The 27,525-nt window shown below is 43.9% G+C and overlaps 1 protein-coding gene across 2 annotated transcripts in view; it reads left to right on the top strand.

The window, feature by feature from the left end:
• Window positions 1-855: 855 nt before the first annotated feature.
• The window catches only part of ENOX1 (ecto-NOX disulfide-thiol exchanger 1), a 290,859-nt gene continuing 264,189 nt past the window's right edge, over window positions 856-27,525 (top strand). The window contains exon 1 of one of the 2 annotated variants that reach the window (XM_070471188.1): window positions 856-943. In XM_070471188.1, the coding sequence (XP_070327289.1) occupies window positions 856-943 (88 nt within the window). The remainder of the gene's footprint in view (window positions 944-27,525) is intronic. The other variant, XM_070471187.1, reaches the window with a different exon arrangement.

Genomic DNA, 27,525 nt, shown 5'->3' with positions numbered 1-27,525 from the left:
TATTGAGATCAAAATAGAAATGGGTTAGGGGGCTTGGAAAAAATATAGACAGTTCAAGAAGCAAAAGAAGAGCTTTTAAAAACCTATAGTATCTTCAGAAAGATGGGAGACAGTATGACATCCATGAAGTAAAAGGTAAATTCTATAAAAAAAGAAACAATCAGAAAATGAGAAAGAGATCTTCGAAATTAAACTCATAGTTAAAAACAAAATTATTCAGAGGTGTAAAAGGTCAGGTCAAGCAAACCTTCTAGAAAGTAGATTAACAGGCAGCAGTTATAGTAGGGTGGAGGAGAGAAGGTAAAAAATGGATTGGATCAGTCCACCAGCTTCAGCATTTTACCATAGATAGTTCCCAAAGGAAAAATAGCAAAAAAAAAAATGGTGTATTATATCAAAGAATAATACAGGAAAAATTTCAAACCAGAACAATAGGAATTTCCAGTTTAAAGGGGAGAAAGTGCCCAGAACAATGGATAAGTAAAGAATTTTCATTAAAATTCTCTGAGGTTTCAGCATCCCAGAGACTTAAAAGAAGATTCCTAAACCTTCCAGAGAAACAAACCAGGTCACAGATGAAAGGTCAAGAGAACAAGTGGCCTTCAGACTTCTCAACCGCAACAAAACTGGACTCTAGAAGACAGTGAAACTCAGCCTTCAGAGTTCTACAGGGAAATAACTTTTACTTAGAATTAGAAAGCTTAATTAACGGGCAAGCATGAGAGTGGAAGTTAAGACGTTTTTCAGACACACAAGAAAGGTCTCAACAAATTTGCCTCCCGTGTACCTTTTCTCAGGAAGCTACTAGAGAATGAGCTCCACAAAATGAGGCTGTAAACCGAGCAAGAGGCAACCATGGGATCCAGGAGGCGGGGGACTCAGCACAGGCGAGAGGCGCAGGGATCTCGCCAGATGGTGTTAAAAAGAAGCCCCGGGACAACAGGTGGGCAGCTGGCCTGCGGAACCACTAGCCTGGGCGGACTGAATGGGAGGCCTGTGGAGGGACAGACAGATCTGAGAGGGTCGCAGATCGCGTTGCTCATGTCAGAAGTGGTGGGAACAGGGCTTTGATAGTTCCTTTAAAAGTTAGTAATAAATACACACAAAAAGGAAGAAAAAAGACAGCACAAATGAGAAGGATTGAATAAGCTAGAACATGTGTTCTGTGTGACTTAAAAGTAAACGATATTGCATGGCATAACAATGTAAACAGAGAATATCGATTTAACCCCAGATTCCAATTTAGCCAACTGGAAAGATGAGAGAAGAATGCGCTTTGGGAGGTGGTGATGGTATAAGAGTGTCAAGTTTTCCTCATTTTGCAGAGTAGTAAGACATTAGGTAAGCTCTACAAACAATCATTTAAGAAATATCAGTGTACATGTATCACTTAAATATATGGAATCTTAAATATATGTAACTTTCAGAATTGAAAGTTACAAGCAGTATCCTTTTCCATGTCCTTTTCTACCTCAAAGAGGGCTGGGTTAGATTCACTGGCTAGGCTTCCTGCCCTGGACCAGCCCCTAGGTATAACCATACTGAAAGTAACCAGCTGGGGCAAAAGTCTTACCTGTACTGGAGGCTACTCGCTTAGGCAAAGTATCATCTTTCATAATAAAAGCAAACCACACACACACAAAATGTGGTTTCTGGGGGGGGGGGGGGTGGCAGGGACAAGGTGGGTGAGGGATAGATGGTTTGGGTTATAGGCCTCTTATATCCTGCTTGCCTTTTTAAGCTCTAGGCATGTGTGACTTTGAAAAGTTTTAGGTTGGTTTTTCAATTTACTGGAATCAGAAGCAGAGGCTATAAAAGCAAAGTACATGGTACCCCTCTCCCAGAAAGAGAAAAAACAGGGAAAGAAGAAGAGGTCAGTGGTGCTTTTCTTGATCTCTTTCAGGACTCATTTCTCTATCTCATGTCTAACGACAAAATAGGGGCCTGAGAACCATCTACCAGTCTCACTCCAGCTGACATCTCCTGTCATCTGCAACCAGCCCCCATATTCTGTGTTTAAACTTTACTGGGTCACTTCATGTTCCCTTTATAATGCCTGTGTTTTCCCTCACCTAAGCCTTTGCTTGTATAATTGGTGCAGTGGTAAATAATTCACCTGCCAATGCAGGAAACAGTAGGTTCAATCCATGGGTCAGGAAGACCCCTTGGAGGAGAGAATAAAACTCACTCCAGTATTCTTGCCTGGAAAATTCCATGGACAGAGGATCCTAGCAGGCTACAGTCCATGGGGTCACAAAAATATAATGCATAGTTATATTCACCTTCCATTCATATATATCCCCCCCAACACACATACACATCCCTTCCCCAAATCCCCTGGATCCACCTGCATCTCTTCCTATTTGTATCTCAGCCCGGACCCCCTCTCTGGATCACAGCATCCTCCCCTTTCTTTTAATTCCTCTTGCTTCATCCTTGGCACCACTGACTACACATGGCTTTCAATCAGTTATGTTTTTTTTCCCCTTGTCGAGTCTATTCAGAGTTAGCAGGTAGCAAGGGCAGGAACCATACTGCACAGATATTTGTTCCTCTTCCAGAGGCTGGCAGAGTGCTGATATAAGCCAGGTACTGCCTCAGATAATAATTAAATGAATAAATGAATCTTCCATTACATGTGAAATCTGTTCAGTCATATGGCCTGATGCTAAACATCTGTATCTGTATAAATAAATATCACTGGAAGGAAAGGAATTTATGTGCCTTTTGGTTTTAAGGAAGCTGATGTGTTTTCTCCTAAAAGAGGAAGCTCATACTCAGAGCCCAGAGGCTTAACTGCTCCCTAAAATTTTTGCTTGTGTTTCCTTTGTGGGGAATGTGGAAAAGTGTCACCCAGAGGGTTTATATTTGACTCTGCAGGGATTAGAGGGTAGCTTGGAATTGAGGAAAATGTCAGTAGAATGTTGCCTCAGTCTCAGGGTAGAGAAGCTTTTAGATATTCCCCTGCACCTGGTGGACGCAGCCCTGTCTAAGCTGTAGCAGGAAAGGATAAAGCGCTAATATAAAGCAGTGTATGTGTGCTCAATCCATTTAGCTGTGTCCGACTCTGTGCAACCCTATGGACTAGCCTGCCAGGCTTCTCTGTCCATAGGATTCCTCAGGCAAAGCAAGAATACCGGAGTGGGTTGCCAGGCCCTCCTCCAGGAGATTTTCTCAACCCAGGGATCAAACCTACGTCTCTTATGTCTCCTGCATTGGCAGGAAGGTTCTTTACCACTAGGGCTACCTGTGGTACCTTCATACTGGGAAACCAATATGAAGCAGATTTTCAGTAAATAGTCAGTGATAACACAGTCATCTGGTTGATCAGCCACTAGGATTCCCACCCACAGCTTTGCACCTAATTGCTCTTTCTACTTCATCAGGCTTTATACCACGCTGCCCACATCTCCTTATAGCCACTCAGATGATCCCCTAACATATTAAATCACAAGATGAATGTAAAATGTTTCCTTTGTGAAGATAACAGAATGCCCATCCGTATTGTGGTGTATGTGAACAGCAGGGTAACTATGAACCCATTAACAAGAACGAGGTAGACCTCTACGTTCTGATGCAGCAAGAGCTTTAATAGATATCGCTAAAGGAAAAAAGTCAATGTGGAATAAGATGGCCTTCTTCATGTCTACTCAGATACCATCTTTTCCATGAAGCCCTCCTTAACCACTGCATTTATAGTTGGAAACACGTGCCCTCCACTGCTGGCTCTTTCTTTATTGCCATTTATTCCCGTTTGACATAATGTGTATTTGTTTGTGATGTAGCTCACCCAGTCGAATGTCAGGTGATGAGGGATGTTGCGTGTTTTATTTACTGTTTCTCCCCCTGGAAAAATAAATGACTGGAATGAATGAATTTGTGTGGGAAAGCTGATTATTGGCACAGAAGTTTGCTATTTGCACAGAATTTCTAGAAACCGACACAGACCTAACAGTAGTTCTCCCTACACAACATAGGGCATGCAGGAGGAAGGCAGACTCTGTTTCTATCTTAACCATGGACGTGCGTCACTTTTTACAATAAAGACACAAGTGTAATAGAGAATCCGTCTAAAATGTTTCTCCACTGGCTATAGTAAAATATAAGTTCTTTAGTCAGCACTGCTTATTTCTGTTCCTGAGATAATGGACACCAGTCAGAATTTCTCTTCTTTCCGGAAGTCAAGTTGTATACGGACCACCTTTCAAGTCCACAGTTTATATTTTCTGAAGCCTTTACCAAAAGAGACTTTTTATTTTCCATCTTAGTAAACCATCTGTACTTACGGTGTGGTGAGGAAAAATTGGGTTTCTAGGTCAGATATATTTATATCTTCTGAGTCTCAGCTAAGTGACCTGTGGCAGGTTACTTAACCATCCTGAGTCTTAATTCCCTTCCCTATAATATTGGGATAATTCTTCTTAAAAACAAAGGATATTGTCCAAACAAAACAAGGTGAAATGTGTGTATTCAGGGCCTCGCAGTATCTAGTGCAAAGCAAGGCTCAGTAAATGTTAAGTTCTGTTTTCCCTGCAGAAGCTGATCCAGGAATATTCTTATCCCTAATGACTCAAAGCATCATCAAGGTCCCAACATCACTGAGGACTTTATTAGAAATGCAAAATTTCAAGCCCCAGCTGATGCAATGAATCAGAATTAGATGTTGCCATTTAACAAAATACCCGGGTGATTCCTAGGCACAGTAAAGTTTGAGAAGCTCTGTTTTTATGTTTCTTACAGCAGTATTCCATACAGGCTCATATTAGTCTTGTTTTTTGTGTTCAGTATTTTGTGAGATGTATTTTGAGGTCTTAGAGTCTTCCAGATGCCGGGAGGCACTGCCCTAACTGGTAAAGAATCCACCTCCAATCTGGGAGACCTGGGTTCGATCCCTGGGTTGGGAAGATCCCCTAGAAAAGGGAAAGGCTACCCGCTCCAGTACTCTGGCCTGGAGAATCCCATGGACTGTATAGTCCATGGGGTCACAAAGAGTTGGAAACGACTGAGTGACTTCCACACACTCACACAGAGATAGCACACAGCTTGCCTGGGATCACACCGTTGGTTTGCAGGTGAGCCAGACCTGAGGCCATGTCCACACCTGCCCCTTTTTATCAGGCTCTCGTTATCCAGAACACTATCCCCCTGCCCTAGATTATACCAGGGCCAGCTGCTGGACAGTTAGGAGTCATTCCGATGCCTTAGAACACGCTGAAAATACGTAAACTGCCGAATTCTAAACCTTCGAACCTTGCAGAGACCACAGGAAAGACTTCTGTCCACACTCCTTCCTTATTTCCCCTGCCTGTGGGCAGTCCCGGTACCTGCCCGTGTGGCCCCGCGTGGCCCGTGGAGGCCCTGCACGCCCCTCCTCTTGGGAACTGCAGGTCACAAATGGTCCGCAGTGACACGTGTCTGCCAGGATGTTAGCCATGTCATTGTTCACTCACTCCAGCGTGTCCGACTCTGCGACCCCATGGACTGCAGCCCGCCCGGCTCCTCTGTCCATGGGATTTCCCAGGCAAGAACCCTGGAGTGAGCTGCAGTTCCTTCTCCAGGGGACCTTCCCGACCCAGGGATCTAACCCACATCTCCTGCATTGGTGGGCGGTCTTTACCACCGAGCCGCCTGGGCAATCCCAGCCCTGGATACGTCTGAGAACAAGCTGCCCCCGTGAAACTCTTTTTCCTGGTGAAGTGCAGCTGCCAGTCCTTCCCATTCACCTTGGCAACTGTAGTTTCATTGAGAGAAGTGGTGAAGGGGGCGCGGCACAGCCAGATGTTCTGGCGGGCATGGCTAACAGGCTGAAACACAGGCAGACGCTTAAGCCACCTCATCAGGCTGAACTTACTTTTAAATAAAGACGATCAAGGAGAGCCGTGGACAGGGCTGTAAATCTGCTTAACGCAGTCTGACTACATTGAATGCCAGTAATGCTCCTTAAGCATAAGCTTTGCATACTCCAGAAACTGCTATTACGAATGCTTAGGACCTCCAAGATAATGGAACCATTTGAATTGAAACACACAAAACTTATTTACAGTGTTCTGAGACATCCAGGAAACAAGGGAAAACCTGCCACCCACATCCATTCATTTCTTCCCTGTGGCTTAACACTGTGTGTATGTTTCAGGTAGAGATAACTCCTGCCAGGGAGCGGCTTTCAGGTCCCCCAGCAGCTTCCCTCACCACGTTTGCATTTACCTCTTGGGCTTCCCTGCTGTCTCAACGGTAAAGAATTCGCCTGCCGATGCAGGAGTCACAGGAGACCCAGGTTCAATTCCTGGGTTGGGAGGATTCCCTGGAGAAGGAAATGGCAACCCACTCCAGTATTCTTGCCTGGGAAATCCTATGGACAGAGGACCCTGGCGGGCTACAGTCCATGGGCTCGCAAAGAGTTGGACATAACTGAAATGACTTGAGTTTTTCTTTTTTCTTTTTCTTCTCTTCTGCTTTCAAAAGAATCTTGATGTATGGAAGTGAGCTAACTGAAGCTGAAGTTCATAGAAGCAAATATTAAAAGTATAAAAGGGATTTTTCTCCCTATGACTCAAAGAAAAAAATACAATAAGGAATATCTATTTCAGAAATATTCCACGTGTTAGGTAAAATGATGAGAACAGAAGATAATAATTTCATGGTAGCGTTTCCCTTATAAAAATTTTTGCTACAGTTTTATTAAGGAATTAGGATTTGATTAGCAGCTTTTAATTAGAAATATAAGACAAGGAAAATTTTCATTATTTTATGACTATCAGTTGTGCTTCCATAAAAAAATAAACCTTTGTCAACTGACCACTCCCACACACACACAGAAAGGTAACTGTGAGGTGATGGGTATGTTAACTGTTTTATTGTGGTCATCATTTCACAATATAATGTGTGTTGATTAAAAAAATTAACCAATAGTCAATCTAAGAAAGAAGTGTAAATTTTTTTCAAACCAACCTGAGGATTATAACCTGAAAGACAGTTGAGAACTCTTGAGAGCTGTTCCAAAGATGTAAAGTGGGGAGGTTGGTGTATATGTGACTTTTGGAGAAGGGAGTGCATGCAATTAAGCAAGCATTTTGGTAGAAGTTTACTGCTGGTTGCAAGGAAGAGAAGTGTTTCATGGTTTTCGGGCTTTTCTACATTCAGAGTATGCAAGGATCTGAGAGCTGATAAAATTTTCTCCTAAAATCTCTAGTGATCTTAGGGTCAATTTTGCCAGTTTTCCTAGAGCACAAAGTACTGCATCCTGATCTTTGCCTCAAATTCCTTTGAGGGTGTGTTGTAGGTCAGCAACTGCAGTGGTTAATGACTTGAGTCTTGTAGAACTGTATGGTGAACAGCCCTCTTTATTTTACAGTCCCTCCTTTTCAGTCTTAATTTCACCTATGGTTTTGGAGGCATACCAGGACCAGTTTGTCCCACTGTGCTAGGAATGCTCATTTCCAGGTCAAGCAAGGATTTCGTTGATAAGCTTCTCAGTGTTCTGTTAGTGTGCTCGGTCTCATTAACAGTAGCCAAAAGCCCGATTTTATAGGTAAGGGAACCAAGACCCTGTTATGGTTCAGGAGATGGTTTTCTCTAATCCACATCTAGAGTTTTCTCTTCCCACATCTAGAGTTATATTTGCCATCATGGATGTTAATAGAACTCTGTGTTTGGTTAATTGTTTCAAGTCACCTGGTCATCATTTTTTTTAATCACTTTACCGTTTATCATTGCATTTGATAGTGCAAGAAACAATAATCTTGTAAAATAGAATACAAGTAGTATAATACAAGTAATATAGCTAGTAACATTAATAAGGTTGTAAATATTTAAGCTAAGAACTTCCTTTAGTGCAGCCTAGGATCTCCTTGATCTTTTGATCAGTCTCTTCTGCACCAGCCACTATCTTTAAGGGAAATAATATATTGGCTTTGTATATGCAGAGATGTGTACACATACAAGGGAAGTGGTGGGTCACCATAACCCCTTACTGGATTGAGAAAGGAATGCTTATCTTCCAAGGAGTTACATGGCTAGTGCCAGAAGAGAAATTGATCTTTATGGTTGAACTGGCCTTTTTGCCATTTGGGAGATCTGGTTAACACATGAAGCAGCTTCACAGTGCCCACTCGAGGAGAGGGAGGAGGCCCAAACAGGCAGAGAAAAAAAAAAATTGCATTATTATTTTGTCATACGTATTGGGTTGGCCAAAAAGATCCTTCGAGTTTTCCCATAAGATGTTATGAAAAAGCCCAAACAAACGTTTTGTTTGGTCAGCCCAGTATATCAAACAAAATTGTATGTTATACAATATTGTCAGTTATACGTTGATCAGACTGGGGGTGGAGGGACTTATTTGTCATGACCGCAAAAGGAAACTTGGGCTGCAGATAGCAGGATTTTGCTTTCCACATGTGGCCTGATCAGATTCAACATTACTGCCAGAACAGTCTCTAAAATTTGACTTGTGGTGTGACCTGCAAAAAAAAAAAAAAATAATGACAGCATCCCCTGAAGCCACATGCTTGTTGCTGGGTAGGTATTTTGTTTGATTGCTCCCTGACCCTATTCCAAGAAACCTAATTCGCCCAAGGGAGTCTCACACAGGAAAAGAGTGTTTGCATCTGTTTAGGGAAATGTGCCCGAAATAATGACTTAAAATAATGACTTATTTAGAACGCGGAACCGAATGGAATGGAATGGATTGATAAGCCAGTTTGAGCAAGCGGAGGGCCACCCAGGCCTTGCTGTTATAAAGGAGCCCTGCAGCAAAGCATTTTGCCCAGACCATCTGCCAAGCCCCATCTCCATTCAAGGAACATTCTCTCTCTCAGCTCTGTTCAAAACTCCTGCTCTTCCAAACGCCTCGAGGCACGAGATATCTTCTTAAGTTGCACTTAGACTTCTAAGATGGTGCGGATTTCTCGGTTCAGCCCTGCAGACCCCAGGGTAGAAATCGCTCTCCGAGGTATGTGACCCATTTTAAACTTCCCTGAGCCCTTCTGGTGACCGCAGCGTGCTGGGCGGTGGAGGTAGTGCGCTGCCCGGAAGGCAAAGCCTACTCTTGGTGGTCGGGAGAGGTGGCGGGTCTGGACGAAACCTGTCTTCCCTCCAGGGAGAGCTGGGCTCAGCTTCTTTCTCCCTTATTGAACTTAAAATGAACCAGGCAGTCAGAAGTAAGGGGCTGACATCTCATGTAGCAGAATGGAGGATGAATTGAGGCAAAGAGAAAGGAAGGAAAGAAAACACTGCCCTGCCAGGCTCTTTTGTGCTGCTTCATTTCCCGCTTCTGAGGCTTTGTCTTTTTTTCTCTCCACTCCTCTGCCAAGGAAATATAGTTGATTTGTTTATATAACCCTAGCCTCCAGGTTGGCAGCAGCTCTGAAGTGTCAGAGGTGACAACAAAAACTTCCTAAAATAAATCTTGAAAATCCGCAGCTAGATTAATTTCTTTCCTTCTTAATCTTTCTCCGTATTTAATACCAAAAACAAACAAACAAACATACAAACAGCTGAACCACTGACCACGATTCAGTTAGCAAGTTTGGACTGAAAGTTCTGTTCTTGCAGGGTGGTCCTGAGAGTTGCCCTTTTTTAAAAAATGTAGATCTGCCTTTGCACAATTAGCAAATTATTAAGTGACCTTTCCTTCAGAGTCTGCAAGCACTTGCTTGTTTCCACTAATAAGAGAACGTGTTTTACAAGGTTCACGTTGATTAATTGACAAACGCTGATAAAATCAAAGTGGGGCTAGAATGCAGCGCACCAGCTGCAGTGTAATTTACTTTTGGTCGATAATGTTTCAAGGGCCTATACATTTATGGTTTCACCTTTCAATAAATATTACTGTCATAAGTAATTGAAACATCCATTGTGGAAATGTGTCTCTGAGGATGACTGTCAGGAACCCTAGCTAGGATGAAACATTTCTATATCTGTATATGTTTCTTCTGCTCAATTAAAAGCACCAGTTGCTGTGAGCATTTTAAAGATGGATCCTTTCTATTTTATGTGAAATGAACACTAACCTCTTTTAATGTGTTTTGAAAATCATGTACCCTTGATTAACCTAAAAGTATAGAGTTCCAAACATTCATGGAGTTCTTAAGCCGTAAAAATAAGTAGCTAAATGCTCTAAGCTACTAGGCTTACTTACACCATTCACTAGAAGCCTGATCGTCTTAGCTCCTTGCCATCTAACTGTTTGGCCAGCTCTGCTCTGCTCCATTAGAGGCCTGTACCTGGCTGCTTACTGTCGATGTGTTTCAGGCATCAGAGATGCTGAGCCAAACCCACATTCCTGTTTTTGCTTATAAGTAAGTAGCTGTCCATCTCCTGCATCACAGGTCTGACCTGAAGGTGCCAAGGATCCCAGAAGAAGGGAAATGTACCCTGGGTCACACTGTCCTGCAGAGTCCCCACTCCTATCCTGCGGTGCTCCACACTCCCCGCATAGACTCACAGGCTCTTGTGCTCAGGAACACCCTAGCATGTATTAATAGATTCAGAACTCCCACCCATCTGATAGTTGTGTTTTGGACATCTTCAGAAGTCCGGCCTCGTCCACATTCCTGGGAAATTAGATATCCTTATACTTACTCTTATCAACATACTCTTATCAACATACTCTTATCATACTCTTATCAACAAAGTCATTCTAACTCAGCAAATATTTGCCAGTTCTACTAAATGCCAGGTCCTGCACTGGACCCTGAGGATGGATATAAACCCAGACTCTCTACCCTGAGGGAACTTACAGTATCTGATCATAACCTCTCAATATTTGCAGTTTGTTATTTGAAAGATGTCTTTACGTAGTTTGCCAAATTTTGAGGGATCCCCATAGTGTGCCTGCCACTGTTCTAGGTGTTCAGTAAATATTCCAGATGTTTTCTTTCTCTAGTAATTAGCAGAGACCCTACGTCCTGGTGGCTCCCTAAGGCAAATCTCACTTGTGAGTGTTCTGTGGGAGCTGCCTCAATGGTTGGTTGAGTAACAGTTGTTCTCAAGGGTACCACAGCTGCCGGTTCTGAATTGATGTCAGTGGAACTGAGCTGAGACCATCACTCTGTCATCATTGTTCAGTCTCCAAGTTATGTCCAGCTCTTTGAGACCCCACAGACTGCAGCACGCCAGGCTTCCCTGTCCTTCACCATCTCCCAGAGCTTGCTCAGACTCATATCCGTCGAGTCGGTGATGCCATCCAGCCATCTAATCCTCTGTCATCCCCTTCTCCTCCTGCCTTCAGTCTTCCCCAGCATCAGGGTCTTCTGCAATGAGTCAGTTCTTCTCATCAGGTGGCCAAAGTATTGGAGCTTCAGCTTCAGCTTCAGCATCAGTCCTTCCAATGAATATTCAGGGTTGATCTCCTTTAGGATTGACTGGTTTGATCCCCTTGCAGTCCAAGGGACTCTCAAGAGTCTTCTCCAGCACCACAGTTCAAAAGCATCACTCTAAATTCAGTCAGAGGATGCCTTGCCTTCAGGACGGGCATTGAAGATCCTAGGGAATGGGGGAGTTGAGGACAATATGGGCCACTTAGAATCAAGCTGACTTTGGAATGTAGGGGCACATTCAGCTGACGGGCCAGGGCTGAGGGCTGGGCAGAAGTCACAGTGAGCCAGTAAATGATAGAATTCAAAGTGACTGAGCGGAAGGTAAGACTAGAAGGCAGACTAGTGGAGGCCGCCAGTTGGAAGAGATCAGAGCAGGTGAGTCTTTGGAACCGTCAGCCCAGCCAGCTCGTATGCATTCCGGAACCTCAGCCCCTGCTGGTGGGGTGGATGCAGCCGTCACGGGAATGAGGCTTGAGGATGGTAAACCTCTGTCACTGAACTTGGTCACAAGAAGTAAAATGTGCCTCTAGTCACCTGGGTCGCAGGTTGGGAGCAGACCGGGAAGTGTGACAGAGAATTTCTGAGTGTGGGCTCAGCATGTTCTCTCAGCCCAGACATCATTATGACGGTGTCTGGCCCGAGGTAGACACTGTTCCGCCAAAGTGACCTGCATCCGAAGAGGGAGGCAGGTTCCAAAATGAAGCAGTTTGTACACAGCAGTATAAAAAGTAAATTGCCCTGGCACTTAATGGAGACACACACACACACACACAAATCCACAGGCGTGTCAAACACATAAGGGGGAGGATCATGTCTAAATGATGCACGTGTCGCCCCCTTGCGGGCGTCGTTCCCTCCCTTGTCTTCTTTCCTGTGGGGTCCACTGAGCAAGAAGAGGATGCAGCTACAGAGACCCTGGGAGGGTGGACGTGTGTGTGGGTAGCTGTCAGCGGGCTGGAGAGGTTTTCCTTGTGGGAGCATTTGGAAGGAAAGAAATGAGGAAAGCAGGATAGAGGATCAAAGCCCCGCAGAAGTCCCCGGTTTAAGTCCAGGATCCCAGCCTCTCTCCGGCTCTTCCCTAGGGAAGGTGCTGCCTCCCATCCCCCGGGGGCTCTCTCAGGCTGATGGTGGTGGCTGCCAGTGGGAAGAGTGGGAAAGGTGATCCCAGGAGACCTGTTGTAAAAAAATGTCCCACATCACCAAGTTGGGCAGGGGGAACAAGAGAAAGACCACCCCCCACCACCAAGCAGGCATCCGTTGTGCCCCCTGCCATTCTGAGCCCTGAAGCCATGAAGGGCCCGCTCACACTCCTGAGTCAGTATTCTCTATTCTGACACTAGGTGGGGCATTGTTATTATTACAGGGGCTCCAACACGTGCAAATATAAAACCCAGAAGGATGATAACATTTCTTTAGAACATCACGTTGTGCTGTCCAATCAGAGGACACTGGGGAGGAAGGCCAGAGCCAAGTGTGTAACCCACACCCCGGCCTTTCCTCTCCGCCTGGGAGAACCATGACCAGCCCCAGTTCAGGCAGTGAGTCAGCAGCAGACCCAGAGCCCCAGGCAGCCCACACACCCTCCTGGGGAGGAGGGGGACACATGGATCCGGGGAGACACACGCTCAGCTCTCTGAAGCCGCCTTCTTTTACAAGGGGAATAACAAGAGAGTTAATCCCCGAGGCTCATCTTCCTAAATCCACTCTTGCTGCAGCTTGGCTCTGCTTGTCCGTGGCTCAAAGTAAACACTGCACACAGTCTGGACACTTGGTTTATCTCTTTAACCTCTCTTGCACACACAGGTGCACACACACACGAGCACTTACACATATGTGTACACCTCTTTGAAAGAAATACCAATATGAATGAATTAACTTCATTTTGTAAAATGTGAAGAATCTAATGTATAACTCTATTATAGTTAGGTTCCAGCTGCCTTAAATTTCCTGGAGGCTTTTAACTCCAGTATCGTCAGCATATAGCAACGGTGGAAACCCAGTAAACTCCTGTCCTCCTCTTGGTCTCAGCCTCTCAGCATCATCTTCACTTGGGCATTAGAACCTGAAGCTTCCTCCTTCTGGGTCTTCCCAGGGGACCTCCTGCTTGTCCCTCTGCAGCAGGAGGGGGACGCAGTATGAAATATGAAGGCTGCCTGGGATTAAATGACTGGGAGAAATTGATCAGTTTCTCCTTGCTGTCTTCCCTTCTGAAGCAAAATTCTTACACACTTGAGTTGATAGCTCTTGGCAAACTTTTTTCTTAACAGACCCTCTTTCTTTCCATTTAACTTATATTTTAAATAGACCAAAAAGCTATGATGATTGCAGTATGCTTTTCCGAACGGCGGTGGTAGCACTTCTCAGTTGGAAACATCTGCAGTGCTAATTCCCACTATTATTTCAGTTATGGACACATTCTCTGTTTCTCTGTTCCTGCCGGGGTACCATATTTAAAATATATAGGTGCATTTCCTCGTTTGGCGGTGCCAGGTCTTAGCAGCAGCATGCAGGGCCATTTTTGGTTGTGACATGCTGGATCTTTTTATTTGTGGCATGAGAACTCTTAGTTGGGATCTAGTCCCCTGACCAGGGGTTGATCCCAGGCTCCTGCTTTGGGAGTACAGGGCCGCTGAACCACCAGGGAAGACCCTCTACCAAGGTAACTTTAAATCCTCTCTTTCTTGTGACGGGTACTTCCGAAATGTGTAGGCTGCTTGTGAGAAGGCCAGGCCAGTGAGAAAGAAACCATGTAGTTCGTGATTTTTATTTCATGTTAAGACTTCACAAAACTGAATCCTTTTGAAGGAAATTTTAAACATTCAGTGATAAGCACTTGGTGTGGATGGGCTGGTGTGATTTTTTTCCCCTGGCTTGGAATGCTCTCCCCTGCCTACCCTAATCTTCTTCATCCTTTAAGACCCAGCTCAAATGTCATCTCCTCTGCTGAGCATCAGCCCTCCCTGCTCCCGCGTCCCCTTCCAGAATCCTCGCTCGCTCTTCGGCACCATCAGAGCGTTCGATTCATTCCGTGAGAACATAGTTCCAGCACATTTGGACCAGTTACACATGTCCGTGCTGCCAGCCCAGTCGTGGGCACCCCGACGTCAGGACCAGCAGACGGTGCCTGACCCGTCTCCCATTACCTCCCTGCTCAGAGCATGGAAGATGAGGCACCCTGGGAGCTCTATACATATTTACGAGGTCGACCCATTGTATCAGCACCAGCTCTTTTATTTTTTTTTTTCCATTTATTTTTATTAGTTGGAGGCTAATTACTTTACATCATTACAGTAGTTTTTGTCATACATTGAAATGAATTAGCCATGGATTTACATGTATTCCCCATCCCGGTCCCCCCTCCCACCTCCCTCTCCACCCGATCCCTCTGGGTCTTCCCAGTGCACCAGGCCCGAGCACTTGTCTCAGGCACCCAACCTGGGCAGCACCAGCTCTTTTAATATAAGGGTTCTGAGTCTGGGGAAAGTGTATCAAGTAAAGGTATAATTTTAAAACTATGGTCTTCTGGAATTTTCTGAAGAAAGCGTTTTATATTCTTATCTTGAAAGGGAAAGTTGTACGTAGGACTTTGCATATATTATTGCCATGCATCTGGGGATACTGGTCATGTGTTTGCTGCCCACATCTTAACAGGAAAGAAATTTTGGTCACCAGTTTGCTTTGCCTTATGCTAAAGATATATGCTAGGAAAGTTTTGTGTAAATCTGATGTCTATAAATCAAAATTATGTATTAAAATGCACCAAGGGAGCAGTTTAAAAAATACTTTTCCAAGTGAAAGGGGATCATTTTCTAAATAAAAATAGATCATTTTTGAATTTATTAAGAGAATTTGCCTTGATTGTAGAAAAGTATTTTTCCTAGAATGATAAAGGCTCTCCTGTATTCAAAATTCACCTGGCATAAGCTTCATGCTTTTCCATAGTCTATTTAAAACACTGGACTAAAAAAAAAAAAATAAATAAAATAAAACACCGGACTTATTCCTAAGATTTTTAATTTGTACAACAGATATTCTTGGCTTACTAAAAGTGAATAACTCTTCTGTGTCGTAAAATTGGTATGCATTATGTATTATTTCTGGTTCAGTTAATAAAAAAATTGCTTGTGTGGGCATTTAATGATTTTAACACGAATCTCATTGAAAAGAGCCAGTACATTATACTCTTGGATTTGCGAGTAGAACTGGCTGATGAGGGCTGATGTGAAAGCCTTATTCCCCGAAGAACCAAAGAGACTGTGCTTGGAACTGAAGTTTTATATAAGTTTTATTTAAATGTTTCCATTTGCCTTTTTTTTTCTTTCTTTCTTTTTTTTAGATTGGCCAAAAGGGAATTGAAGAGGGGGTGGTGGAGTGTGAGTTGGGGTTGTTGCCGTTAGAGTTTATAGTGAATGACTTCATCGTTGTCCCCTTGCATTCAGAATGCAAGGCTTCTGCCCCCTCTTCTCCCTACCCAGTGGTGGGCACAGCAGAAGTCCTTTAATAATGCATTCACTGAGTCCGAGAAACAATGTTCTTGACTCTGGAGCTATGTGTTTAAAACACCCTCAGCAAATGCCATGAGGCAGACCTAGTGCTTTTAGACTGAGGTTCTGCCATGCATCAATAAAACACACGGGTGTTGGCCTTTTCCAGTAAGCACTACGAGAAATGTTGAGTATCCTTGAAATTAAACTGCAGCTTTTAAAACCTGCTCTCATTTTTCATGGACAGCTGAGGCCTGCCTCTGCCAATACCCAGCTAATCTTGGGTCTGCAGAAAGCTTGGGAGTCAGTCACCCTCTGTTCATCTTTGTTTGTTTTAGCCCCACATGTGGAAGCCTTCTCTGTTCAATTCTCCCTACACTTGTTCTGATTTCCTGGAAGATCTTTCTCGAGTCTGCGCGTTTGTCTCATTAGCATCACATTTGGACCAACGTATGTGCCTTCACCCAATTTTAATTAAGTAGTAAAGCTGATCTTTATTTATGAGAATTTTATTTCAAACATGGATATTCTCCCCCCACCCACCTCCATTAAAAAAAAATGTTCATTGGCTGTCTCTTCTCACTCCTAAAAAACATCTAAGAAGAAACCTCCTACCTCTTGTGATCCCTCCCCTTTTATTGCGGGTTTTGGGGATGAGAACACGCAGTCATGTAGTGGCCTGGAGGTAGCAGTTACCCAGTGTGAATGTTACTAGCAGACCCGCAGTACTGCCTTGGGGCAGGTAGGTCCAGGGAAGGGCCTCCAGGTGGGAGAGCAGCACCTGACCTATTCAACTGGATTAAAAATTAAAATCTGTTTAGGAGCAAGCTGCTCACTTCTAGCCTGGAGCTTCTAGCAGTACTCCCAGGTTAATGAGTGTGTTTCAAGGGGAAAATGTTTCCTTCCTCCTTGCTTCAGTGTCCCCCACCCTCTTTTGGTTTGACTTCTCTTGTCTGCCTGCTTTCCTGTTTGGACAGTGGTACCACCCATCCTAACTCTAATCATCTGGGCTGAGATACTGATGGAGAAAGATATACAGCCTTTGTAAGAAATGACATGTAGATTGAGCTTAGCATAAAGTAATTTTCAATCAGTTAACTGAAGTCTCTAGTTTTTGTTTTTTTTAATAGCTGTTTGGGGAAAATTGCAAATGATATGAAAATAAGCTTGCATCATAGAATTTAGCTAATACCCTGGGTGTGATATGGAATTAATCCAGTTTCTTAAACCTACATTTATACAGCCAGTGCTATTCATTGACTCCTGATCTTCAGAAAGATGATCTGAATACATCAGAGATAAAAAAATGAATAGGACAGCCCTACATTCTTTCTCTTTTTTTCGTATTCTTTCTTTGTCTTTCATGTTTGTGATGTTTTTGAAGAGTATTGGTTATATGTCTTTGATTTGAGTTTGTCTCAGGTTCTCTCATGACTTAATTGAGGTTATGCAATTTTGGCAAGCATACGTCAGAAGTGATATTACCCTTCTTGGTGTGTTATGGGCACATGATGTCAATATATCATATCACTAATCTTAAGATCTTTTTGATAACATCAACTGAAACAGTATTATTTTCTCCTTATTAAACCAAATTTTATCATTAATTAGAGCATAGTATTCTTCTAGCATTCTGATGGTTGAAGTCTACATTTGCCATTTTAATATTAATAAAATATTCTTTTATAAGCATACTGTATATTTTTCATTTGGATTAGAATGATACTTAAGTGATTTTTAAATTTTAATTGATACATTTTTTTCAACAGTATTTCAGTTTTAGGCATGCATCTGAGGTTACTCTGAATTTTTTGTTTCCTGATCTATAAAATTGTGAGAATCAGATGAGATCATCAGTGTGAAAAGTGGTTGCATATAATAGGTGCCTGGCAAATTTTAGGAAAAGTAGAATGCTGATGACTTTTGTGTTTAAAAAAAAAAAAAAAAAACACCTCACATTACCTCTCGGGATAGTAAAATGTTTTGAAATGTCTTGAGTTAATGAAATATCATAGCAACTACTGTTGGTCATTGTTTTTTGTTTTTGTTTTTTCTGCTTTGGCTGTGCCCTGTGGCACATAAGATCTCCATTCACCAGCTAGAGATCAAACCCTTGTCCCCTGCAGTGGAAGCATGGTATCCTGACAAATGGACTGCCAGGGAATTCCTAACACATGTTTGTTCAAACTTATAGAAGCACATTGATCACAATATAAAAATGTTAATGTTTTTGCCTCTTGAAGTTAGCCCGTTTCTACTTCTTTAATTACTCTGCTAATACTAACTTTGAGTTTTTTCCCCATTAGTTCATCCTTTCGTTTGTTTTGTACCTAATCATTAGACCTGATCATTAACACAAATGATATGAAAGCCCCAAGTTCATCAGACTTTGAGGGTACGACATCCTAGGTCTTGATAAGGAACAATACCAGAGCTTAAACTGTATTTTTTTAGGCAAAACACCTGTCCCTATTTCACCCTTTTATTTATTCCCCATTTTAAAATTTGACTTATTTTATCTACGGAGCTATCTTATAGAACATCAGAGTTCTTGGAACCAGAGTGTTTTCTCGAGGAAGAAAATCTAAAATTATCTTGTCTGCAGCTGTATGTAATTTCAACACTTCTGAAACTGTTTCCTGGGTCTGTAAGACCCTCCTGGACAAATCTGTAGGCATACTGAAAGTGACGCAGAGTAGCCGAAACATTTTCATGAGAAAAATCTGACTCATTGCTCATTTATTCACTGAGCACCTGTGTTTTCCTTGGTAGGTGCTAGATACACAATCATGAGCAAAAGAAACAGAATGCTGCCTGTATGAAACTTCAGTCTAGTAGAAGATACAGGCATAGGAAGAAAAGCAAATGGATAAAAATATGTATTTGCAAATATACAAAATGTTATCAAGTTAAAGGACAGCTTGCCATAAGAGGTCATTAATAATGTCAGAAATATAAGAGTCTTCAGGTCAAGCCAGTAATCACTCAACGGGCACACTGTCTGCAGGGGTGGAATCCGGGGTTTCTGTAACAGCATGATCTTGAACCCTTGAGATTGAAAGATCTGAAAGGGCACCGTGCCGACTTGACATCCAACACTGTGCTGTTGAGTAGAGAAGGTCAACCAGCAGCTGATTCAAAAACTGCAGGAAGCCTTCTCCTTCTCCCTCTTTTCTTTTGAAATTAATCTGTTATTTTCCAGTGGCTGTCAAATTTTGACGCATGTAAGAATCTTTTATTGGAGCTTTTTTTTTTTTTTTTTTAATGCCTGGCCCTCGCATTGAATCCACCAAGGGCTTGAAAATCTGAGGGTGGAAACCTGCATGCGTGCATGCATGCTAAGTCGCTTCAGCTGTATCCAACTCTTTGCAACCCTATGGACCATAAACCTGCCAGGCTCCTCTGTCCATGGGCTTCTCCAGGCAAGAATACTGGAGTGGTTTGCCACGCCCTCTTCCAGGGGCTCGTCCCAACTCAGAGACTGAACCCACATCTCCTGTGGCTCCTATGCAGGTGGATTCTTTATCAGTGAGCCACCGGGGGAGCCTGGAAACCAGCATGTGCATTTGTAAAAACCTTCTTAAGTGACTCTGGTGTCCATCAAAGGCTGAGAACCTCTGTGCTAGACGCAGAGGCTAGTTTCGTGGTAACTCAGAGAAGCACATGTCCGCCTAGGAACAAGCAGGTCTCTATATGTTGTTATCAGTTCACTAATGGAAGCATTTGATTGCTCTATGGAAAACTCAAGTTTTCCTCCTTTTAAACTAAACTTAGTACTTTTCCTGTTCCTGGTGCCCTGGAAATCTTTTGCTTTTATTCACCAATCCCCTGAGCCAGAAACCTGGGAATAGTTTTTGCATATGACCTTCTTGCACCATCACATATGTATTCCAACTGCCCTTCCAGTCCTAGCTCTCTGTCTCCAGGAAAGAAAGAAAGTGAAGTCGCTCAGTCGTGTCCGACTCTGTGTGATCCCATGGACTGTAGCCTACCAGGTTCCTCCATCCATGGGATTTTCCAGGCAAGAACACTGAAGTGGGTTGCCATTTCCTTCTCCAGGGGATCTTCCCAACCCAGGAATTGAACCCCGGTCTCCCACTACGATGCAGCAGATGCTTTACCATCTGAGCCACCAGGAAAATACAGGTGGACTCCTATCTCCAGAAGTCTCTCTCAAATCTGGTCCCTGTCCATCTCTGCTGCCACCAAGCCACCAGGAAAATACAGGTGGACTCCTATCTCCAGAAGTCTCTCTCAAATCTGGTCCCTGTCCATCTCTGCTGCCACCATCCCATCTTGCCTGGTCCGTAGGAACTACTTTGAAATTACCCTCCCCAAGTTTCCATCCCTGTGAGGAGACCCTTACTTGACTCTGAGAAGGTTTCTAAGCTACAAATGTAATCCTGTCACTCCCAGTGTAGAACACTCTGCTTGGCCCTCATTTCCTGTGAAGATCAAATCCGCCAGCTTGGCCCCCCTCCTGTATTTTCAGCACCATTCCGCACCATTTCACCATTTGCCCCATAGCTCCAGGCAAACAGAAACATTTCTAAACCATCCCATGCACATTTCCATTCAGTGTCTTTGCTCGTAGTGTGACCAATGCCTGAAACACCTTTTATTCCAGTTTTCACCTTCATTCATCCTTCAAGAAAATCTAAAATCGCTTCCAAAGTTATTTTGACTGGTTCTTCCTCTCTTATGTTAACCTATGTTTTAATTAATGTATCCATTTATCTATGTGCATACCTATATCCCGGGCTTCCCAGGTGGTGCTAGTGGTAAAGAACCTGCTTCCCAATTCAGGAGGCACAAGAGACTCAGTTTCTATCCCTGTGTCGGGAAGATCCACTAGAGGAGGAAAGAGCAACCCACTCCAATGTTCTTGCCTGGGAAATCCCATGGAGAGAGAAGCCTGGTAGTCTACAGTCCATGAGGTCGCGGAGTCAGACATGATGGAAGTGACTAAACACGCATATCCATATACCGACATATCTATCTGGGGCAGCCCTCTTTGGAGTGAGGTTTTTTGGTTTTTTTTTTTTTTTTTTTTCCCTCAAACTTGTGTTACACACAGTAGGAGTTAGCTAAATATTCACTGACTGAGGGAAAAAGAATAAATGAACTTGAAGCTGGTTTGCTATATCCTCTCCTAGTGGTCTGAATTCTGTTTTTTGCTGTATTGCTTAGCTAATCCAGTCCATTTTATATGTCTGCTTTCCTTCTAATATAGGAAGATTACTCTCATCCTTTGTCCTTTTCCCATAGACACAGAGCTCATAAGTTTTCATCTTAAAACTGACACTAACTCCTTAGAATTCTAGTGGTCACTACGGGCAGTTTCAAAGTTGCACTAAGCTCTCAAAGTCAAATGACCTAATCCTGATAAAGTTGCTGCAAGCTCAGAATTTTTGCAAGAGAATAAAGTGGGTAGCATTTAACCTTCTATTATACCACATTCGCCTCAAGATTGCTGCTGATCTCAAGTTCAAATGCATTTTAACCTTCCTGCATTTTTACTCCCCTCCATTATAGGCCATTACAAGATACTGTTATTTGTAAAACTTTTGATCTTCGTAAAATCTGAAGGAGAGCTTGCTAGGTACAGAATTTTGGGTTGTATGTTTTCCCTTTTCATTGCTTTAAATTTAGAGTGCCACTCATTTCTGGTCTGCAGAATTCCTTAGCTGATAGCCTAATGGGTGTTCCCTTGTATATAACTTGTTGCTTTCCTTTTGATGCTTTTATCTCTTTATTTTTTGCCATTTGAATTACAGCATGTCTTGGTGTGGACCTATTTGGGTTTATCCTGTTTGGGACTCTGTGATTTCTGGACCTGGATATCTGTTTATTTCCTAGGTTAGGCAAGTTTTCAGATACTATGTCTCCAGATAGGTTCTCAGCCTCTTTCTCTCTCTCTTCTCTTTCTGGGACCCTATGATATGAATGTTGGTACACATAAAGTTGGTCCAAAAGCCTCTTGCACTGTGCTCACCTTTCTGTTCACAGTCCACTACTGTGATTTCCAGCTTGATGATCCATTCCTCTGCATCTTCTCACTTTCCTTCCAGTGTATTTTTTTATTAAAATTACTGTATTCTTCATCTCAGTTTAGTGCTTCATATTTTTTACCTCTTTGTTGAAGACTTCTGACTTCTCACTCTGTCCATCCAGTCTTCTCCTGAGTTCCTTGAACGTCCTTATGATCATTACCTTGAGCTCTTTATTGGGTAGATGTCTTAGGTCCACTCCCCTTAGTTCTTCTATGGTTTTCTCTTGTTCCAAAATGAAGAACATATTCCTCTGTAACTTCATTTTGCCTGATTTCTGGTTTTATTTCTTTGTGTTTGGTGGTGGTGGTGGTTTAGTTGCTGAGTCATGTCTGACTCTCTGTGACCCCACGGACTGTAGCCTTCCAGGCTCCTCTGTCCGTGGGATTCTCCAGGCAAGAATACTGGAGTGGGCCACCATTTCCTTCTCCAGGGGTTCTTCCCGACCCAGGAATCAAACCCAGGTCGCCTGAATTACAGGCAGATTCTTTACCGACTGAGCTACAAGGGAAGCCTCTCATAGGTTTGGTAGGTTGGTTATATTTCCCAACCTTGGAGAAGTGGCCTTTTGTAGGAGAGGCCCTAGGTGTCCTGGCAGTCCAATTCCCACTGGTCACCAGAGCTATCGATGTACTCCAGGAATGCCCCTTTGGTCAGCTGCAGGGTCCTTCTCTAGTGACGGGCTGACTCCCGTGGGCAGTCTGGCAGGCTAGCTCCCAGTCCTGATTGTTGCCATGCCCGGCCTGTGCGGAGACTGCCAGCCTACTGTGCAGAGGTTGGCAGAGCCAGGTTCTAGAGTGGGTCGTTGTGGGACCAAGGATCCCAGATCTGCTATTAGCCTGCTGGTGGGTGGAATCAGTTTCTGACACAGCTGGAGTCTGGGATGTCCCACAGTTAGTGTTGACTTGCAGGGGAGTAGGGCTGGATCCCAGGGTGGCTGAATGAGGGTCCTCCAAGATATCTCAGAACTGGGGTCGTCCTGCTAGTGTGCAGAGCTTGGCCCAGGGGTTCCCGGGGCTGATCCCTGGGCTATTGCTGGCCCACTGGTGGGTGGAGCTGGATCTCAGGGTCTTTGGCTCCTGGGCCCTGGTGTTCCTGGGGCTAATACACCAGTGGGTAGGTCCAGGCCCTGGGTGTTCTGGCTGTTGAGGTCAAGTTCTGGGGAGGTGTGGGCTCAGGGGTCTCTAGGCAGCCTGTCTGCTGGTGGGTGGAGCTTTGTCCCTTCCCAGCTGCTGCTTGGCCTGAGGCATCCTAGTACTGGTACCTGCAGACTGTTGGGTGGGGCCAGGGTTGGATTCTGAGGCTAGTAAGCCGGAGGGAGGATGCCAAAATGCCACTTGCTGGCATCAGTGTCCTCGTGAGAATGAGCTCCCAAAATCCCTGCTGCCAGCGTCTGTCTCGCCAGGACGAGTTCCAGTTGCCTTCTGCCTCTCTGGGAGGCTCTCCAGGATCAGCAGGGGGGCCTGACCTAGGCTCCTATTGAATGACCACTTCTGCCCTGATCCTGGGGCTCGAGAGGTTTTGTGTGCTTCTTTTAGAGTGGCGGCTCAGTTTCCCACAGCCCTCCGGCTCTCCCAGACGTGAGCCCCGCTAGCCTTCAAAGCCAAGCGTTCTGGGGGCTTCTCCAGTGCAGGAACCCTGGGCTGGGGAGCCCAGTGTGGGGCTCAGAGCCCTCGCTCCTTGGGGAGGACCTCTGCGGTTGTAGTTACCCTCAGGCTTGTGGGTCATCCACTGGGGAGCACGGGTCTTGCCTGCGCTGGGTCTCTGCTCTCCCTGCTTGTCTTATTGTGGTTCCTTCCTCGTATCTTTAGTTGTCGAGTGTCTCCTGCGTTAGTCTTCTGGCCTTTCTCTTCAGTAGTTTCTCTGTAAATAGTTCTGATTCTAGTGTGTCCACGAGAGGAGGTGAGGTCAGGATCTTCCCAATCTACCTTGTGCAATCCAGTCTACCATCTGCAATCTAATCTACCATCTGCATTCTAATGTACTGTCTTAGCCACTCTCCTGGGATGGAGTTTTACTCTTGCTTCTTATTTTGAGAACATCCTATGCTCACCTAGGAGAAGGCAATGGCACCCCACTCCAGTACTCTTGCCTAGAAAATCCCATGGACAGAGGAGCCTGGTGGGCTGCAGTCCATGGGGTCACGAAGAGTCGGACACGACTGAGCGGCTTCACTTTCACTTTTCACTTTCCTTCATTGGAGAAGGAAATGGCAACCCACTCCAGTGTTCTTGCCTGGAGAATCCCAGGGACGGGGGAGCCTGATGGGCTGCAGTCTATGGGGTCGCACAGAGTCGGAGACGACTGAAGCGACTTCGCAGCAGCAGCAGCATGCTCACCTAATGCTTTTCCTCTCCCCACTCCCACCACCTCCTCAGGCAGACATTCCATGCTGGCATTGTTTATTACACCGTCTCAATTTACAGACTATTTTATCTGCGTGTGTGGATTATTTTGCATACAGAGGGAAATTTACCCCCCAAAATTACAAATATTTACAAAGTTTACGTTGTTGTTTATTGTTAATGACCTTCCTCCAAAAGATTTTAATTTTTCCTTGCTCCTCCTTTTCAGATATTTTAAAACATACTCTGTGTACTGCGTCTGGTAGTTTTTCAAAGTGTTCAATCCCAGTCCTACTGGATTTCGGCCTCTGCAATGTTCTCCTAAGGATGCTTCCAACCCCTTTATGATGATCTCTACTTTGTGTCACTGCTTCCATTTATTTCATCCTTGTAGAATCAGAATTCATCAGAGTTCTTGTAAAGACATGGTCAATTCCATAGTAGCATCCCCTTTTCTTTTACTAGGATTATGACCATGTAGTTATATGATAAAAATTTTCTTTTTCAGAGTCTCTTTTAAATTAGAGCCAGTATCTCTGTGTTCATTTTATATGTATCTTTTTTGCTGGTGTTTTAAAATGTTTTCCCTAGGTCAGTGGTGTGAATCTGATTAAAATTAACATTCTCTCTCCTCACTGTTACAGAATCCAGACTGGTACAGGAACTTCTGTCTAAGAGTCCAATCATCTTCATGTTGTTATTGACGTTTTTTTTTTTTTTTTTTTTGCAGCTAGTCAATATAATAACTAGGCTGTTATTTAGTTCTTCCCTGTCCTCAAAGCTTGGAAACAGACTCCTGCCATTCCTAACCTAGTTTAGTTAAACCATTGTAAATCTGCCCTCTGTGACTTTATTTAAAACTCTCTTAAAATATGTAATATTTAGTGTATTTTTTCACTCTGTTGGTTAAATGAATTCTGAGATTACTTTCTATGCTGTTAAAAAACGGACATTATTTTCTCTCTACTAAAAGGATCTCGCTTATGCTTTTGAGCAGTAAAACCCTAGGTTTCATATTGCATGAGTTGGTGAGTAAATGCTTGTTTACCTTGTCAAGACTTTCCTAATCGCTTCAGTCTATTTCTTATGGGAAAAAAAAAGGTGAGTTTTATTTTCTGTTTGATTAACTAGCATCTTTATGTAGGAAAGTGTTTTACTTAGGAAGCACGCCTTTATATCCCTTGACATTTTCCTCAAAGCAACGTTGTGGAGAATAAAAGCCCCCGCTGTCTTTATATGGATCTGCAGACCACTGTAATCTGAGTAACTTCACTTCAGGGTCCAGTGGGGGGGAGAGAGAGAGAGCTGGGTCCTTTCAGGGGCCGCTCCCACTCTGAATTTCAAGCACCAGGGTTTACCACTCCCTTCCTGAGCCACAGGCCTGCTTTCCCTCTCTCTTCACTGAGGTAGTTTTTATTCTTCAAGACTCAGCCCCTGTTTTCCTTCTCTGTGGTGCTTCCCTGACACCCCACAAGAAAATGGCATCTTTTCTGTCTCCTCACCACCCATCTCTACAATAAAAATTTTTTCCCCTCTAATATTATTGATGCAGCATCTAGTGACTGACCTCCTAGGTGCTGTGGAGACATGTCGTTCTCTGCATTGCTGTGAAGGCTGGTTAGTAGGAAAAAAAATTTTTTTTTAAACACTGGATTTAATATAAAAGCTGAGTTACAGGAGCTTTCAAAATACCAACTGCACATAATATTTTGTATGTTTAAAAAAGAAATGACATATAGAAGCTTTCCAAGTGACATTAATGATGTAAAGCATATGAGTCATAATTAGCCCCACACATTTTGAAAGAATCGGTACCATTTTTAAAAAAATGTGTTGGAGTGTAATTAATTTATAGTGTTCTGTTTCCAGTGTACAGCAAAGTGAATCAGTTATACAAGTAGCCAGTCTGTTTTAAAATTCTTTGCCCATATAGGCCGTTACAGAGTACTGAGTAGCGTTCCTTGTGCTGTACAGTAGGTCCTTGCTAGTTGCCTATTTTATATATAGTAGTACGTGCCTATTTGTCCCCGTCTTCCAGTTTATTCCTTCGCCCCCTTTCCTCCCAAGTAACCGTATGCTTGTTTTCTGCATCTGTGACTCTGTTTTGTAAATAATTTAATTTGTACCATTTTTTAATATTCTTCATATAAAAGATATCATATGATGTTTGCCTTTCTCTATCTGACTTACTTCACTCACTGTGACAATTTCTGGGTCCATCCACGTTGCTGCAATCACAGGCATCATTTTATGTGAGACAGCGGGAGAGACACAGATGTATAGAACAGTCTTTTGGACTCAGAGAGAGAAGGCAAGGGTGGGATGATTTGAGAGAATAGCACTGAAACATGTACATTACCATATGTGAAACAGATCGCCAGTCCAGGTTGGATGCATGAGACAGGGTGCTCAGGGATGGTGCACTGAGGTGACCCTGAGAGGTGGGATGGGGAGGGAGGTGGGGGGGGGGCTCAGGATGGGGAACACTTGTACACCCATGGCTGATTCATGTCAATGTATGGCAGAAACCACCACAATATGGTAAAGTAATCAGCCTCCAATTAAAATAAATAAAAAAAAATAAAAGAATAAATCTCTTCAGAGAATTTTGAAACTGCAAATAAGTAAATAAAGGACAGTGTTTAACCGAGCCTAGGTTTCCCTGGTGGCGCAGATGGTAAAAAAAAAAATATCCACCTGCAATGCAAGAGACCTAGGTTCAATCCCTGGGTTGGGAAGATCCCCTTGCAGGGGGCATGGCAGCCCACTCCAGTATTCTTGCCTGGAGATTTCCGTGGACAGGGGAGCTTGCTGGGGTTGCAGAGAGTCAGACACGACTGAGCAACTTTCGCTCTGTTTTACACTTTGATGCTGGCTGCAGTGCTCAGTAGCTGGATGGGGGGCAGGGGGCAGGTGCCAGGAGGCTGTCACAGCAGGAGCCAGCTTTTCGCAGTCTCTCCTCTCCCACCTGCTCGTGGCCCTGTCCCTGGGACTGAGGAGCAGAGGGAACTGTGCATACTGTGCCACTGAATAGAGCGAGTCCAGATGGTCAACCCGTGTCCTGTCCAGCGGACCACACTGCCTCCTGACACTTCTTGGCAGTTTCTAAGACGCAATGCTACTAAGAGTCCTAAGTGGCAAATTGCTCCAGGTCTCAGGCCTCCGGGCTAGAATAGCATGGCCCATCAGTTTCTAGCTTGGGAATAAGAAGAAGGAAAACAAACGATGCTTCCTGGTGAGAGAGCAGCATCATAGCGACCAGATCCCCCTCCTGGGTTTGCCTGCTAGGCACAAGGTCCTGCGCTAAGAGGTTGACCGTTCACCTTGCTCT

The sequence above is a fragment of the Odocoileus virginianus genome, chromosome 8 (assembly GCF_023699985.2).
Source record: "Odocoileus virginianus isolate 20LAN1187 ecotype Illinois chromosome 8, Ovbor_1.2, whole genome shotgun sequence".
In the NCBI taxonomy this organism is placed as follows: Eukaryota; Metazoa; Chordata; class Mammalia; order Artiodactyla; family Cervidae; genus Odocoileus; species Odocoileus virginianus.
This window is presented reverse-complemented; position numbering and strand designations above follow the sequence as displayed.